The 18,312-nt window shown below is 35.4% G+C and overlaps 2 protein-coding genes across 8 annotated transcripts in view; one reads left to right on the forward strand and one right to left on the reverse strand.

Moving 5' to 3' along the window:
* The window catches only part of LOC138691641 (uncharacterized), a 315,534-nt gene that overhangs the window by 158,602 nt on the left and 138,620 nt on the right, over positions 1 to 18,312 (forward strand). The gene's annotated exons all lie outside the window — the stretch shown is intronic.
* Positions 1 to 18,312, reverse strand: part of fry (Protein furry) — a 719,047-nt gene that overhangs the window by 65,313 nt on the left and 635,422 nt on the right. For 6 of the 7 annotated variants that reach the window (XM_069813811.1, XM_069813810.1, XM_069813808.1 and 3 more), the window contains 8 exons: positions 16,001 to 16,114; positions 14,751 to 14,892; positions 12,528 to 12,738; positions 10,587 to 10,685; positions 8,807 to 9,110; positions 5,913 to 6,256; positions 2,803 to 3,000; positions 1,738 to 1,905 (listed from right to left, as the gene is read on the reverse strand). In XM_069813811.1, coding sequence (XP_069669912.1) covers positions 1,738 to 1,905; positions 2,803 to 3,000; positions 5,913 to 6,256; positions 8,807 to 9,110; positions 10,587 to 10,685; positions 12,528 to 12,738; positions 14,751 to 14,892; positions 16,001 to 16,114 — 1,580 coding nt within the window. The remainder of the gene's footprint in view (positions 1 to 1,737; positions 1,906 to 2,802; positions 3,001 to 5,912; positions 6,257 to 8,806; positions 9,111 to 10,586; positions 10,686 to 12,527; positions 12,739 to 14,750; positions 14,893 to 16,000; positions 16,115 to 18,312) is intronic. The other variant, XM_069813807.1, reaches the window with a different exon arrangement.

The raw sequence follows: 18,312 nt of genomic DNA on the forward strand, positions 1-18,312 counted from the left end.
ATTAATTTTTAAATAATTGCTGATAAGTTTTATCGAGCGAAAAATTTCCTTAGGTAAAAACTAAACAAGGTTTTAAAAATTTCCCATCGTCCATTTTCTACATTTTCCTTCATAACTGATATCCAGATTCAAGTTCCCTTCAACACATTTTTATCACACTACAACACGAATTACCTCAATAAAATTACATCTCCAAATATTTTACTGCAATATGCTGTTTCCTACGTGTCATTGTCCTTTCTCACATTTTTATGACTCATTCAACTTTCAAATTGTAGCTTTTTGGCCCTTGTTCCTTCCCGTCAGCGTTAATAGACTGTCATTGAAAAATCTGAGCAATTTAAGATACTTTTGAAAAACCCTGTATATTCAGTAAATTTGTGTCTGCTAAAACATTATAATATCCTTTGCCATTCATTCGAAATATACGCCAGATATTTCAGATAAACGACAACAATTAAACAAACTTTGGGCATTATTTTTACTACAGGAAAACAATTTCCTTCGTAAATTTAAATGTCATATTAAGAATTTAGATAAGTTCGTAAATTATAATATCAAATAGTTTGTTTTATTTTCAGTCTATCACTTATCAAGGCATTGAGGCAGAAATGAATTCTGTTACATCAATTACAATATGTTAAATTATGCATCACGAATATTTTCGACTTTTCAAGTAAGTCATCTTCAGGTGATATGATTTGCTGACAAATACAATTGAACATAGGTGAAAAGATACAAAGATAAAAACACACATATATAAAACACATATAAAATTTAACCTTGCTTGCTGATTTTAAAAATGGTTATAAATCATGGCTCCAAACTTAGTATTGAAGTAAAACATTCGGTTAAAAACAATCAAATGAATATGACTGCAATTAAGGGAAGGATTGTTTTTAACCGAATGTTTTACTTCAATACTAAGTTTGGAGCCATGATTTATAACCATTTTTAAAATCAGCAAGCAAGGTTAAATTTTATATGTGTTTTATATATGTGTGTTTTTATCTTTGTATCTTTTCACCTATGTTCAATAAGTATTTGTCAGCAAATCACATCACCTGAAGATGACTTACTTGAAAAGTCGAAAATATTCGTGATGCATAATTTAACATACCGTATTTGCTCGCGTAATTTGCGCCCCCGCGTATTTTGCGCACCCTAATTTTTAAGGGATTATTTTGAACTTTATTTTTGCTCTGTGTATTTTGCGCACACATTTTACGTACATATTTTTTTCAGTGTAGTAGGGATTACGTACATATTTTTTTCAGTGTAGTAGGGATTTTCCTTCCCTACAGTCCATCGTAGGTCATTCACCAGCAACTGAAGTACCTGCTTCAGAAAGAAACCCCAAAGTCCCGCTACTTTAACAATGCTTGTCCTTGGTAGAGACAAGTTACCAGTATAGAAAATTAGCCCTACCGTAAATACTTACCTATACATATACTAATTGAGATAAACTCAGAACAGGACCTCTTATTTGAAAAATCCGCATATTTTACGCACCCCAATTTTTCAGTGGCCAAAGTTAATTAAAAAGTACGCAAATTACGCGAGCAAATACGGTATTGTAATTGATGTAACAGAATTCATTTCTGCCTCAATACCTTGATAAGTGATAGACTGAAAATAAAACAAATTATTTGATATTATAATTTTCTTCGTGTTTTTTATCAGACATATTTTGAAACCAATGTAGTGAGTACTAGTATGTGGCATTCGATTACTTACCTCAACTAGGAAGGCAAGCATGTTGAGGCTGAGGTGGGCATACGTATCATACAGGTACTTGACAACACATTTGGTCCACTGGAAGCTCTCTTTACTGAATGTGCGGCGACTGTAAAGCGTCATTACTGTCCCCAAGTTCTCCAGCTTCTTACTTTTCTCTGTGCTAGCCTGAGAACAAATGCTATTTTCAAGTAGGATTCAAACTAAATTAGCATTATAATAAGGGATAAAATTCAAGCATAAACACTGTTTTTAAGATTATGACAAAGGAAGGACATAAACATTACGAGAAAGAAGACGGTAATGGTAATAGTGATGATTACAGCCAACGTTTCCGAGCTATGCATCGTCTTCATCAACAGTGAAAACAGCAGTGGTAGGAAATTTGACATCTTTTGGATCCGGTAGGCTACTAAGAACACCAGTGTTATCAGACCATCTGTCCGAGTGGTTATATCATAGGGTCATCGAAATGGGGGAAATCACGTCACCATTACTTACTTATCGAGCCATTTTCTTTAGGTTATTTTATACAGTTGAAGACATTATTACAAAAACAGCCCTAGTCATTTTAATGAAATTGAGTTAAGGACACATTTACTACCTTTTCAAATGTTTATAGACTCCAAAAATGACACATGTCAGGTACAATAACCTCAAGGATAAACACCAGTTGTACGGAAACAGCTGACATGTGTTGTTATATTTATTTTTATTCTTCTCCTGAAAAATAGCAATTTTGACAAGGGTTGTTTTTGTAATAATGTCTTCAGTTGTATAATATAACCCAATTCCGAACAGCAAATGTTTTCAGAAAATAGCTAAGACAGTTCACTCACAAGCCTTTACAGAGGGGTCAGCAGAAATGGGGGGGGGGGGGGGAACCGAGATGCAACATAACCACTCAGACGGACAGTACTATCCCTGATGATGGAGACGAGACAGTTGCCTCAGAAATTTTGAATCTTATTTTATCTATAATAGTGTAAAAACCGAAAACTTATCTCAATATTTTTATCAATGTGCATGGTTAAAATTTAACAACTAAAGATAGAAGATGGTTACCTGAGCAATATTTTCTGCACTGCGTATACAAAGTTCATTTGCATCTTCATAGTTGAGCAACATATACGGAAGTAACGCCACTACATTCATTGGGAATGCTAAGCTTTGACTAGGATCCACCACAGGTAAATCGAGCAGTGGCGTAAATTGAGAGAGCAAAGTTACGACTGGCTCGTATGTGTTTGGACTCGTGCATCCCTGCAAATATTCACAAACAATTAAGAATTGTACGTAATAAAATAAAGAATTTAAGAACATGTAAAAAAAGCAGGGGCGTATTTTGCGGGCTACCGGCGGTAGCCCAAGGAAATTACAAAAGAAAAAGTTTATAATATAACATAATGTAATAATTTTGTATTATTAGTTTTACCATAGTAATTAAAATTAAAGTAATTGTTAGATATATTTTGTGTAATAATAGGGTCAGCGGTAGCCCAAACCCTTTAACCAGTATACGCCACTGAAAAAAAGAAACTGCGGGGCATTAAGAATCTTCCTCTCTTCGTTATTCTAGCAGAATACCGTATACAGTATTTTATCTTAAGATATACTATTGTCTGGCATCTCGGATATATAATCTTTTCGCTGTAAGAAAAATCCTAATGTAAACAATAGCACGTGATTGAAGTGAGGCTTCATTGGCCACCGTTTGGCGCCATAGATTCTCAGTACGTGTTCCCGCCTACTGCTGTACATTCTGTTTCATGTTAAACATTTCCCGTTACTCATCAAGTAGGCCTAACCTCACTACTACGCATTCGTTTGCTGAGGAAACATTTACTTTATAATTACTACAATTAAATTATTTTCAAGTCTTATGTTTCACAATGGACAGTTGAGGATACAGAAGCCATACTTCGGTACTACGTGCTTACGTCAGCATCTACGAGCTCAAGTGACGCCAGCTTGTTACAAGAACAGACTACCTCGGTATTACTGTTGGTATTCATCCGCGTTCATAGTACATAACAAAATATAAAAGTAGCTTTTCTTTTACACAGCGTTTTACACATGACTGAAGTTAAATGTTTCATCATATTTAACAACTAGAATTCAATTTTTTATTTCCAAATAATACAAGATTATGGTTTCCAAATACGAACTATGTTTTCCTGCGTCATGTAAGTGTTTCGACTGGGAGCCAATCACGGGTATGACAGCAACGTGCTTATGTTTACATTAGGATTTTTCTTACAGCGAAAACAGTATAGTATATCTAGTTTCTTACACAAGCTATGGTTAATCTCCCAGAAAATGTTCAAAAACACAAAACACTTACAAAAATAAGTTATAATATTAAAGAGAGTAGCTAAATTTTATAATTTTTATAAGGTCTCAAACATAAACAAAGTGTTGTTTAAGTCGGACATGCAGTTCCAATTCCAACAGATGAATCCAGCAGCCACACACGCATGCATGTTTACACAAAAAAAAGCATAATAATTTACGAGTTGGAAAGAAATATTCTTGTATTTTTCTGCTTCACAAAGTCATATACAAGTCATCTATATATTATTAGCATTTATGTTGCTTGTCATCATCAGTAGATGCAACTGACGTCATTCAATTAATTTACTAATATTTATACTCCAAACAATTACTTTATCAGAAAAAAATAAAAAACCAACGTCCATAAATTACTCTTAGTTTCACACACAACTACCTGTTATAAACCTGGGGGGGGGGGGGAGACAACTGGATATAACACTCGGAAAATTTCACAAATAAATACAACGTAATATTTTATCATATCCCCTCGAATTTCAAGACATCAACATACAACTAGGCCTCCGGAAACAGTCTTAAAATCAAGTGATGCATCAGAAGTTCTGAAGGCGGCAAGCATAAAACAATAGAAGAAAGATATCCAAGTGATGCATGGTATAAGATACATAGGTTGGATAAAAAGTAATGGCAACACTGCTGTCACGTGACGATGGTGCGTTCGAGAGTTGCCAGCTGTATAGACATGAACAAGGACTGTTAGATGAGTTAGTGTAGCCAGCGGCGACAGTACTCTGTCAATCTACTGCAGTGTGTAGAATGTTGACTTTCATAGGGATAGTGCGAGCGTCCTAAGATCATGTTTACAAAACTAGAGCAACGTTCCTGGATCAAAATTGAAGTGGCACGAGGTCGTAGTACACAAGAATGTTTTCAGGGACTGCGTGAAGCATGTGGCAATGCAGCGTTGCCATATCGCACAGTGGCACGATGGGTTAAAGTGTTTCGGGAATGCCTGGTTGGAAGTGCTGTGAAGGTGATGTTCATTGTGGTGTATGACATTGATGGGGTAATACTGCACCACGCTGTACCTCCAAGGCAGATGGTAAACGCGGACTACTACTGCAGGTTCCTGCAGCACCACCTTCGTCCAGCACTCAGGAGAAAACGACGACACTTGGGGGTACAGAACCCCATCATTCTTCATGACAATGCAAGGAGTCATACCACTGCTGCTGTCAAGGACCTCTTGCGTCCCTGGCAATGGGAGATTCTGGAACATCCTCCGTACTCACCCGATATGAGTCCATGCGATTATGATCTTTTCGCCAAAGTGAAAGAACCACTACGAAGGACCTGGTGCAATACCAGAGATGAACTTATCCGTGCTATAGGGTGGTCAATACGGAACATCAACAAAGATGGATGCGCTGATGGTGTACGACGCCTTCCAAAAATTTGGCAAAAGGTGATAAATAAGGGGGGTGACTATATTTAAGATATGTAAATGTTGTACCCTTGTGAATAAAGCCATGTCAGAAATATCGAACTGTTGCCATTACTTTTTATCCAACCCAACTGATGGTTCATGTAAAAACAACGAGGCAGGCTTTGGAATATTTAGCACAGAATTTTCGCATTGGGAAAATATGCAAGCAATTTCGATGGAGAACTAATAGCACTAAAAACAGCTCTACTTAATGTTTTATACAGACCGATCTCGTCCATCACTAGTATCACTCCAGCCAATACCAGGAATCAAACCTGTTTCATGAAATTGTAACCAGTGTGTATGCAAGGAATTACTGAGAGGAAAAAAGGAAAGTTTGGTTTTTGGGGTCTTCCTAATACTATGGCACTGCTATTAAAATCACAAATGCACTTACCTTAAGAAGTAAAGCATGGACTCCTGGAAATGCGGTCCACTTTAACTGAGCCTGTAATTTTTCCACTTTATCGCGTGCATCTGGACGATCTAGTGGTAATCGATGCAACACACGACTTAACAACCTTAAAGCTAACAAAAATTCATGTTCATAGTCGGATTCAAGTAGGGAAACCGATAGCCAGAACAGCTGAGCTAAAATGGTCATCTTGTCATCTTGTGTTGCAGAATCACCCAACAGTTTTAATGACTGTGCAGATCGCGAACGTGAAAGATTTGTGGAATATTTGTTCAGACTGCAGCCAGAGCGTGCCTCCAGTTCCGAGGATGTCCGGCCACGAATGTCTGCAAAATAAAACATGCAACATATTCTTTTCTCTTATACAGTTCGTCAGTAAATACATAAAGGACCTAGATACAAATGTAGATGCTGTATGTTTAAAAGAAAATACGGGAACAGAGGGTTGAAGGGAGTTCTATAGAAATGGACAGTGGAAGGCTTTGTGGGGGAGGGGGGAAATAAAAAAAAACAAAGAAGATAAGAAACGAACAACTTAAAATAGTAACTAATGTGAAACGAGACATGGTTTGGGTAGTTTAATTACAATGTAACAGACAGATGACGCCAGTAAGTGGTAAGTGACGTAAGTGGATACATAAAATAAGACAAAGGTGATTCAGGAAATCCTAAATAATGAAACATTTTAGAACACTGTAAAATCATAATCTAGATTGAGTAGATATATAGGACAAGATAAGGGAAAACATTTCAGCCGAACACAGAAAAAGGATAATTAAAATAGTGGAGTTATTTTTCGTAATTAATGAGATTTGTGACATAGGCTAAATTATCATTTAATCTATTATCTTTTTAATTGATTCCTTAACATCATTCAGTCACTGCAAAGAAAACCATTACTGTTCTTCTCATCATACATCATTCACTGTGTAGCCTACCAAGTGGATTGCTTTTCAGAATATATTTGGCTTGGTTTAAACTCTGATTTTTAATACAAGACAAAAAAGAAACGTTAGATACTTCATGTATCAGACGAGAGTTTAAATGTATCAGACACAATTCATCGATATCATAAATGCTGAAGAAAATATTACTTATATATTGGTGTACAAACTGCTATATCACTAAACTACCGGAAATGAATTTAAAGACTTGAATTTGATAAGAAAAATGTAATTTGTGATAAATAAAGACAATATTAGTCACGTTTTCTACTAGTACTGTTCTGCCTGAGAAGTTTTCATCGATTTCTTATTATCATCGCCCACAATATTAAGAGTGTTTTTAGAGGAAAACAAAACATCCCCCTTACTTAATAATTATAAAATGCTTTTGATAATCTAAAGAAAAGAATAAGATGTTAAACATTAGCTTGTAAAATCATTAAGTATGATTCTCTTTCTGTAAATTATGCTTTGTTCTTTTCTTTTAATATTTGTAAATTTCTGTGTAAATTTCAATACATAACTCAGTCGGCAGATTAGCTTGTCTGCTGATCCGGAGCTATGTTCGGGTTTGAGTTATATTCCTGCTTGGACTGATTAATTGGTTGGGTTTTTACTGAAGTTTTCCCAACTGTAAGGCGAATGTCGGGTAAACTATGGCGAATCATCGGCCTCATCTCATCTCATAAAAAACTGTATAACTGCCGATTTGTTCTACAATATAAAGTGGGTTTGGAATGAATGGGGCCGTCTAATGCCAGTCAAAGCCGACCAACCGGAATGAACACACCACCACAACAACACCAGCTATTGTACGTAAGTTATTTCTCCACAATTATTTACCGGAGATCACAAAAAAGTGCTTTATTTTGAAAATAGACCTAAAATAAATGTCGTGTGTTTGCAGCATATCCGGCTGACTGAACTTCGAGAAGTGACACCTCGAAAATACTGTTAACATACGTCCATGTCAAGCTGTTATTTAATATTAACATCATTGTACTTCAATTTGATTGTTAACGCCAGAAAACTTTGCAACACTTGATACAGTCAAACAATCCACCACATAACACAGCTATCCATTTGTGTTTAACTTGTTTATCAGAACATGTAAACAAAATGAACGACGTAAACAACATCTGTCTTATAAGAATTACATCAAGTGTCATCTGTTAATGTTTTTAATGTTAATGTTTTATAGATCTGTTTTAATCTGTTTCATTCAACTAGTCTTTTGTGTTTTAACAAATTATGAAGTGACATTGTACAATCAACAGCTCCTGAATAGAATTGGAATATATCAGTCCCCTAACTGCCCATTGTGCAATTGAAACCAAGAAATGGATTCGGAACATCTCAAAATCTGTGCTTCAGTGGCTGACCATGATAATATCTTTGAAACTGCAGAGGTTATATCAGCGTCGCCGGATGTGCCGGAATTTTGTCCCACAGGAGTTCTTTTACATGCCAGTAAATCTAGTGACATGAGCCTGTCGCATTTAAGCACACTTAAATGCCATCGACCTGGCCCAGGATTGAACCTGCAACCTTGGGCATAGAAGGCCAGCGCTATACCAACTCGCCAACCAGGTCGACACTACATTGTAAGATAAGCATTAGACGGCCCCATTCATTCCAAACCTATTGTATTTCTGCTTATCGGTTAAAACTACCAACAAAATGAAAAAATATCTACAGTATAAAGCTTCAATGCTAGTGTAAGATTTATGAAATACAATAAATGAAATTAAATGAAAATGAAGTGCTGGCAGCTAATTTTTTGTATTTGTCTGTTCACTGTCGAAATTTAACAATGTACGCAGTTTGGGGATGGCGGAGATTTCGGTATGAGCTCATAAAAGGCGTCCTTGTATCAAAATATACCAGTTACTTCAGTAACAAATGTTCAACTAATTGAATAGACTTCATTACCTTTGTTATCCGCAGCAGGAGACCCAGAAGCCTTGCGCATGCAGTAGGACACGGAGTAGCTGGTGCTGCGTGTGTGCCCCGCCTGGCCCAGGTGCTGTGCTAGCGGCCCAGCATTGCACGCATACCCCACTCCACAGCCGGGGCTTCTTTTGCCACCCACTACAGCTCCACTTCCCACTGTCTCCTTGTTGTTCAGATTAGGTGTGGACTTGAAGATTTCCTTCATAAAGTCCAAGGGACGGAAGTCTGACTCCAAAGAATCAACAGCAGCTTCCAATGTGAGAAGCAGCTCTGTGACATACCCCTGAAGAAAGTCATTTACTGCTAACTTCCAACACTAATTATGCGGTACAGAAACTATTAATCAGACACTTAGGATTAAAATGGTTTAACTTTATAAATATATTTAAGTGCTGCAAAAACTAATTCCACTTAAGTATAATACAGCACAAATCTGTGGCTTCAAGGCAAATTTGACGTAATTTCTTGCAGTTTTTCAGGAGTGAGCGTTATAAAGTTTATGCTCGACCATGCCGAAATGTAGTAATTATACACCTGGTAGCAGTCCTTTAATGCATGTCATTAAAGTACAGGTGTTCAGCCAATAACAACTCAGCTCACAGGTGTTCAGCCAATGACAAGTCAGTTTTGTACCGTTATAAAACCGCAAGTATCGATTATTCTCGGATATGCAATCGAAAGAGAATTAGCGAAAAGTCACGGAGGCTGGAAATCCAATACTGTCGCAGAAGGTTATGTTCTGTTACTATAATAATTAGCGTTAATTGTAAATAATATTCAAATAAATTCAATTTGTCATCTCGTTTTTCAATGTCGAATTCAATAATCAAGGTTATATCAAGTTTAACGGGATTACATCAAGGTCAATGACATTATTATTCCTCGGAAAAAATCAATACTTTCGCGTCTGCGCACATCTCACAATTCACGACCTAGAACAAGGTCACTTCCGATCTTGTCAGATACAAATAAAATGTATACATCTGAATAATTTCAAATTAGAAATATGGTCGAGCATATGAATATTATGAAACTCGCTTGCGCTCGTTTCATAAATATCCATACTTGCGTCTTAATTACTATCATTATAGGCTCGTTGCATAATGTACTATTAAACGACTGTATAAAGTCATAGTAATCAAGTTTCATAACAACGAGTTAGAGAGAAAAATAATAGAAATATACCTGTCATATTTTGCCACAATAAAGATACCTTTATAATGCACAACATAGCGCAAAACCTCATTTTCGCCAAAAATTGACATGTCACCTTTTGTCTTGGAACCACAGAAATGTAATCAGTACTTTGATGGCTCAGAACCAGATTGTTCCAAGTCCATTTTACTATTTTTTTTTTTCAGCAGAGCTATTTTAAGCTCCTGACATTCAAAGCTTCATGAAACAATTTGGAATAGCTTCATTGCCACCTTATGGAGAGGAATATTTACAATTTTGTTAGATTCATATATGCAGACAAGAACTGGAACACAATGAAACACAGATTTCTTTCTTATAAAAAGTTGGATTTAGAAGAGTCTGGTTCTTAGTCATCATGATTAGTTTTATCGTTTAAAGCAGAACTTGAAAAAGCGAAAAAAAAAAAAAAAAAAAAAAAAAAACTCCATTATTGTAAGATATATACAAAAAAAAAAAGAATATAAGCTTTTATTTACAGCATCACACACAAATTTTCTACATATTATGAAGTGTATATGGATTTAATATTTATCAAATATACTCCACTAAATTTTAAAATTACCTGCATATCCTCGCCTTGCTCCGCAACAGTTTCTACTAGTCTTGATAGAATATCTGAGAGCATTCTTGACGTTATAGGTACACGTAGTGCTCGAAACACCTATAAAGTATAACTCTAAATGAAAAACCTCCGAGGAAACTAAACCTATTCATGTAATATTTAGTAACTTAGAAATGAGTCAATTTATTTTAACTTCTGTTTCAATTCTAAATTCACATTAATTTAATAGAGCTTCGTTATTAGTCTAATTAGCTATAAACTCCAAATTTTTTTTACACAAATGCAAGATAAACTGTATTCAATTTAATATAGAAATATATTTGCTTAACTTCTCATATATATTTATATTTCATTTTGCTTACACATTAAGAATTATAGCAGTTTATTTTGCATTTGAAATTAAAAGTATGCGATAAAATATAGGAAACACAAAAATCCCAATCTACAACACAAATATTTCCAACATTTTCAAATGTGCTCAATGAAGACTACGCTGTCAATCTGACAGTACAGTGTATTCCATTGACATCAGGTACATATGAAGCAGAATTCATTATCCCTAATGATAGGCAAGGATGCTGACCAGTACAGTTAAATTTTAATGTTGCACAGAGACTGTCGGTAAATCTAACCTGGAACCATCTCATCCAGGAACAAGATTACTTCATGCGCCATAAGTCCACAACATGGGCTCTCCAGTTATTTATTTTAGCATTTTCCCCTTTTCAAGAAAAAAGCCTTTTTCATGTTTAGCAATTTTCTCTCAGAATGATCATTGAATATAAATTATAAATTAAATACGAGTAAAACGTTCGTTTTAAGTATGTTTCTATTCTTTTAATTTGAAAATCTCCGTAAGGTATTCATTTTCCATAGCAACTCAGGCATATTGTCTGTGTAGTAAAAAAAAAGGTAAAAGGTAAAGGTATCCCCGTAACATGCCATGAAGGCACTTGGGGGGCATGGAGGTAGAGCCCCATGCTTTCCATGACCTCGGCACTAGAATGAGGTGGTGTGGTCGGCACCACGCTCTGACCGCCTTTTACCCAAGGGAAAGACCCAGTACTCAATTTTATAGGAGGCTGTTCTGAAAGTTTGTCAACGAGAAAAAATTCTGTCACCACCTGGAATCGAACCCCGGAATTGTCTGTAGACAGATAAAAATTAAGTAAACAAATTGCTCTTAATTTCTTCAGTCTTTAAAATTATGTAAAATTGTCTATGTAGTATTTTACATAATTTTAAAGACTGAAGAAATTAAGAGCAATTTGTTTACTTAATTTTTATCTGTCTACAGACAAATTTATGGGAAAAGTCCGTTCTGTAAAAATGGAAAAGTATTTACCAGTATGAAATTCTAATTGACCATGACACCATAATTGTATTATTAATTTTAATGTCATCATTTCTTTCTTTATGAGAATTAAAAAGAAAGAATAAGTTGTTATAGATAATTTCGACCTTATGAAAAAGCATATCTACGAAATAGAACTTTCATATGACTTGAGGCTTTCCCGGCGTTTGATGTAGAATAACTCTTCTCGGGTTTTCAGCCAGGTGAGTTGGAGATTTGCTTCCAAGCTTTCGACGGCTAGAAGATGGCAGAGCTAGCCATCGAAAGCTTGGAAGCAAATCTCCAACTCACCTGGCTGAGAACCCGAGAAAAGTTATTCTAGAACTTTTATAATTTTAATTTGTTACCCACAAGAAGTAAATATTTCGTATTTTTAAGTTATTTAAGTTGTATTTTAGGTTATGCTTTGATTTTTATTTTTGAATTTGTGACTGACTTTTAGTCACTAAAATCTTAACCCTAAATTACCAGATGAGCTCAGCTGAGTTTCGAAGATTTATTTGAAAGATTCTATAGACTGATTCTCCTACATCCCAATTAAAAATATAACAGAAAACAATACAAAGGAAATGATAAGACAACTGTACCTGCAAGGATCGGCCAGCGTAATGTCTGGAGGAACATGACAGTCCAAGTTGCAACGCAGTCTGGGCCCAGCGTTCACTTATGAGCGCATGAGGAAGAGAATCTCTGAATACTCTGAGCACGTGCTGCAGGAACATGTCCAGCTGCTCCACGCTCCTCACTGACCACACTTTAGCTGTGATGTCCTCGTAGTTCCACAGAGGTTGATTTTGTCTGTTCGAATAAAATGTCCATAACTATGTACAGCAAGATTATTGGAAAAGAAATAACGAAGGCAAACGAGCAAATTCGGAATGAGGCAGGAGAACAAGTGGACAGCTTCAAATACTTGGAATGTACTGTAAGTAATAACATTAGCTGCTGCCAGGAAGTCAAAAGAAGGATAGCAATGGCAAAAGAAGCAAAATTTTAAAATTTGCTTCAACAAAATACTTCTTACATTCATTCTAAAACTGTTATTTAATCCGCAAGTACAACAAAAATTTTATGCTCGACCATGCCGAAATGTAGTAATTATATACCTGGTAGCAGCTCTTTAATGGACCTCACTAAAGTACACCTATTCATTAAAGTTCAGGTGTTCCACCAATCAGAAAATACCATTGTAGCAATATGAAAGCACAAGTATCGATTATTCTCGGATATGCAATCGAAAGACAACTAGTTCTGTTACTATAATAATTAGCATTAATTGTAAATAATATTCAAATAAATTCAATTTGTCATCTCGTTTTTCAATGTCTAATTCAATTTCAAGGTTATATCATGAAACCCTCACTAGTACAAAGACACACAAGAATAGGCTTGTATAAAACCTTAGCACAGCCAGTATTAAGCTATGGTAGCGAAGCGTGGACTGTGAAGAATAAAGATGTCAGTAGAATAACAGCAAGTGAGATGAGGTTTATGAGAGCAACAGCTGGATATACTTGCTGGGATCATAAAAAAAATGAGGACCTAATGCAAGAACTTCAAATAGAACCCATTATGCAGTTCATCAGCAAATATCAACTTCAGTGGAAGGGTCATCTCGAACGAATGAATCGATGCAGAATTCCAAAAGCACTGCTTCATTACCATCCATATGGCAAAAGATCTCTAGGCCGTCCAAAGAAGAGATGGACTGAAAATTCTAGTTTGAGACCGTAACAGGCCACTTGGCCTAATACTTGTTAGGAAGATGATGATGATGATGATGATGATGATGATGATATCAAGATTAATGTTTATTTTACTCTCTAGATTATATGAAGGTCAATGTCGACATTTGTTTCTCGGAAAAAATCAATACTTTCGCGTCTGTGCACATCTCACAATTTACGAGGTATTGCACAAGGTCAGTTCCGCTTCTCAGTCAGATAAGAATAACATGAATACTTATGAACAATTTCAAGTTAGAAATATGGTCGAGCATAAAAAGTCGCTTGCACTCGTTTCATAAACATACTCGCATCTTAATTACTACCATTATAGACTCGATGCATAATGTACTATTAGAGTTCTACCTCTAAAGGTTTATGAAAAAATGATACCTAAGTGCATGTTAACTTTTTGAAGGTATCCCTTTTGGAACTATTCTATAAAACATTTGGTTGAGTAAGCAGATATTTTTATCTTAAGACGGTATAGAAAGTGTTATCTGATGCTTAGTGAAAGCTTCATAAATGGAAGTTAATTACTTCTTATTTTAAAATATAATGATTTTAGAGCTACAGTTATATGGTCATCACGTCCCAGTACCCTCAAGGCGATTTAATGTTGACTCCATAATTACATATAACATATCTGTACACATCTACAGAAAGAAAGACATGAAGAAAAAATGGATAACGTTGCACATTACGGGAAGCTAGATGACAATGAAAAGTTCTCTGCTCATCTCATGCCATGTGATTATTATTCGAGGAGAAATGTATAGAATAAAGTTAAATTTCCCACACTTTAGAAGAAACTAAGACACTATTAGATGAAAAATCTATCATAAGTTTTCATCAGAAAACAATACGGAACACTCGGCACTGATTTTAAAAAGTAAGCTCTGGTGTATATTTTCCATTGTGCTTATTCACATTCTCTTTGAACAGATTAAAACAATACAATTAAACAAAATTGAGAGTTTGCTGTACGTATTGATATTTGGAAATGTAAAACTTTTGACAAATTTTATATAGAGAGACAAACATAATGTAAACATTTTATACATGAATTAAAGTACTTGGACATACCTGGAGGCAAGAAACAATATGAGTGATTTGATAACATCTTGTATGGGCATGTTAGGTCCTGGCTGAGGTCCAGTCCAGGTTATGCTGTCCTCTGGAGTTATTATAACAGGAGGTGCAGCCACAGCAACAACATTGCTATCTCCTGCATACAAACAACATGTTTTTAGAGCCAAACAAAGACAGCTGTCGAGGTAGATCTGAATACTGGAAGATATAAACTGTCTGGGTTATTTTTTTTTTCAGACACTACGATACGACAAATATTGATAAAAATTGAAACGAAGACATGCATAAGGAATGCGGCTAGAATTCCCGCCACCTGCTACATTATGCATTTACTATCTTTTCTGAAAAGGATTTGTCCTTCGTCAGCGGTTGGACATTTTTAGTAATCCTGTACAAAATTATTGTTAAAATGAAGCTTTGTTTCTTATTATCAATTATACTATAGTAATCATTATGCTGTATTGTATATAATGTTCATCTGCACAGTTAGTGTTATATCTAATGCATTAAAAAGCCTATGAGTTTGTATACAGTATATGTGAGTGGTGTGACAAAATTTGGAACATTTAAACATACAACATGCTGGTATTTTATTGTTCTCTTAAAGAAACTAAATATTATAGTAAACTGCATTAATATGGGATGAAACATTATTTCTTCTTCTATCTCACTGAATAATTATTTTTTGAAAATATACAAGAATTCGAAAAGAATTTCCTACCAAAACTGTCAATGGCGTGAATTCGCTGTTTTTTTTTTCTTTTCTACATTATGGTTACAAACATTACAAATAAATTGAAAATTCTTTTCCATTTAATGAATACAAACCACCACAAATTTTAGCCTATATTCTTCAAGTTAAATTAACTTAAGTTTGATTAGAGAAGCATTTTCTGATTATGTGTGAATATTCTGGGCACTTTCTCATGGACAAGCTCAACACATACGTACTCATACAAATAATTTCGTATGTAGCTCAGCAAACCATTGTTGTAATTGTTTCTAGAGTACGCTGCTAAAGTAGGTACCTAGTCATAAGACACAACTATAAGTTTACAGCAGATACCACAGACAAGACAATGGGAAACTGTCCCGAATCTTCATTGCTTCTTACTCCGTCACAATCTACACCTGCCTCCTCTTCAGCTCCTAGCATTAGCGAACATGTAGAGCATTTTATACAAGTAAAATTAAATCTTCTTATGCCAAGTATATACATTCAGTATGGTGCAATAAATACTCACCAACAGACGACACAGCTATTGCAGGAGAAGAATTTGTTTGTAGTGCTACAGTTGTGGTGGTCACTGTAGTTGGAACAGGCCCTTGTAAATAGCTATCAAATTCAGGATTGGGCTCTGAAAGTTAATAATAATAATAATAATAATAATAATAATAATAATAATAAAGAATAAATTATTTTAATTAACAACATCGCAATAGAAATCAGAAAAAAAAAACGGATGAAATAACAATAAAATAATATTATATCCTACGTCAGTGGTTCATTTGTAACTTCAGACAGAAGATCTACCAAGAAAACCATGAAAAGTGGGAAGTGTGAAATGGAATGCCTTTTACATAATATTATATTAATGAAAGAATTATTTAAAGAAGAGTTCCCAGATCGTGCAGTACAAAAAGCTGTGCATTGCATGTACCTTTTTGTGTATAAACCAAATGTGCAAGCTATGCATTTGCAGGGTAAAAATTGTGCAGCAAAGATAGCGACTATATTAATTAGCGATTTTCGTGATATCCCATGTCCCTACTGGCAAATGCTGGAATAGTCTCAATTTAAAGGACAACAATTCACCTCCTTCCCAATCTCACTAATCCTTCACCATCACTTCTGATACATCATTCCATCATATACCCGCGACAGGCACGCCACCTATTCGTGGAAGTACCATCCCTAGAGTCCCTCGATAATAATTATTATTAATAATTCAATAATAATTATTATTCACAATTTAATAATAATACTTCTAATAAAAGATAAAAAAAAGGAGAAGAGTTTGGCCAGCACCGTGGATCGTGTCCTGGTATAGCTCAGATGGAAAGAGCGCTCAGTGCGCAGAGCTGAGAGGTCCCAGGTTCAATTCCCGGTGCCGGAACGAATTTTTCTTAAATTAATAGATATTTACAGTATGGCTGCTTATAGTCAATGATTATTCAATGAGGACGGCGAGGCCTCATATATGAATATATGTATATTCTAATAGGTGATTAGTTTTTCTCTATTAAGTGCCATCAAATCATTACATATTTTAATTCTTATGTTCGAGGAAGAAAGCGTGCCCTCTGTGGGCATGACGGAGAATCACGACGTTGTGAAAAAAATCCAGAAACTAAAATCATAATATCCAACACTTGTACAGTATATTATTTTTTGGGAACAGAAAAATATACTACGGTGACATACATTTATTACAAGACTGTATATTTGTGACTTGTAAATTATTATTCCATATTTTTTTGTAGAATAAATCCCAGAATAGGGTTACCATATTATTTAAAATGTGAAAATCTGGGACATTTTACTTTCAGCTTTAAAAGACTCAAAGTACATAGCCAAAAAGCACTGATACAGGCTATGTTATTGTAAAGGTAAAAAAGGTAAAGGTATCCCCATAACATGCCATGAAGGCACTTGGGGGGCATGGAGGTAGAGCCCCATGCTTTCCATGACCTCGGCACTAGAATGAGGTGGTGTGGTCGGCACCACGCTCTAACCGCCTTTTACCCCCGGGAAAGACCCAGTACTCAATTTTATAGGAGGCTGAGTGAACCTCAGGGCCGTTCTGAAAGTTTGGCAATGAGAAAAAATCCTGTCGCCACCTGGGATCGAACCCCAGACCTTCCAGTCCGTAGCCAGCTGCTCTACCAACTGAGCTACCCAGCCGCCCAGCTATGTTATTGTATAAATAAAAAATCACGTTATTGAGATGATGCAAATAAGAAACGTAATTTTCTTCTTGACATTGCTGTGGAGAACGGTCTTAAATTTACCAAGGAATTTACTGGGAGGCAATATTGTTACATAAAACAAACTTCAAATATCAAACTCTAAAGCAAGAGGCAGATGAAAATAAAGAGTAGTACTAACCAGTGGCGTATACTGGTTAAAGGGTTTGGGCTACCGCTTATTATTATACAAAATATATCTAACAATTACTTTAATTTTAATTACTATGGTAAAACTAATAATACAAAATTATTACATTATGTTATATTATAAACTTTTTCTTTTGTAATTTCCTTGGGCTACCGCCGGTAGCCCCGGTAGCCCGCAAAATACGCCCCTGGTACTAACAATATTAACCATACCCACACTTGAGCAAGTGCTTCGTCCCTGACATACCAGCGAAACATGACGCATTCAATATGAACCTAGTTGAATCGTGAATTTAAATCTAATTATGTATGTAGGCTATTCATAAACTTTTTTTTGAGCTGCCATACCCATACTTAAAAGAGAAGAAAAACGTATGAAGAAATGATAAATATTTGCTTTCCTTTCTTGTTCGCTGAAAACCGGGACATTTATGTGTCG

This window comes from Periplaneta americana, chromosome 16 (genome assembly GCF_040183065.1).
Source record: "Periplaneta americana isolate PAMFEO1 chromosome 16, P.americana_PAMFEO1_priV1, whole genome shotgun sequence".
NCBI classification, from domain to species: domain Eukaryota; kingdom Metazoa; phylum Arthropoda; class Insecta; order Blattodea; family Blattidae; genus Periplaneta; species Periplaneta americana.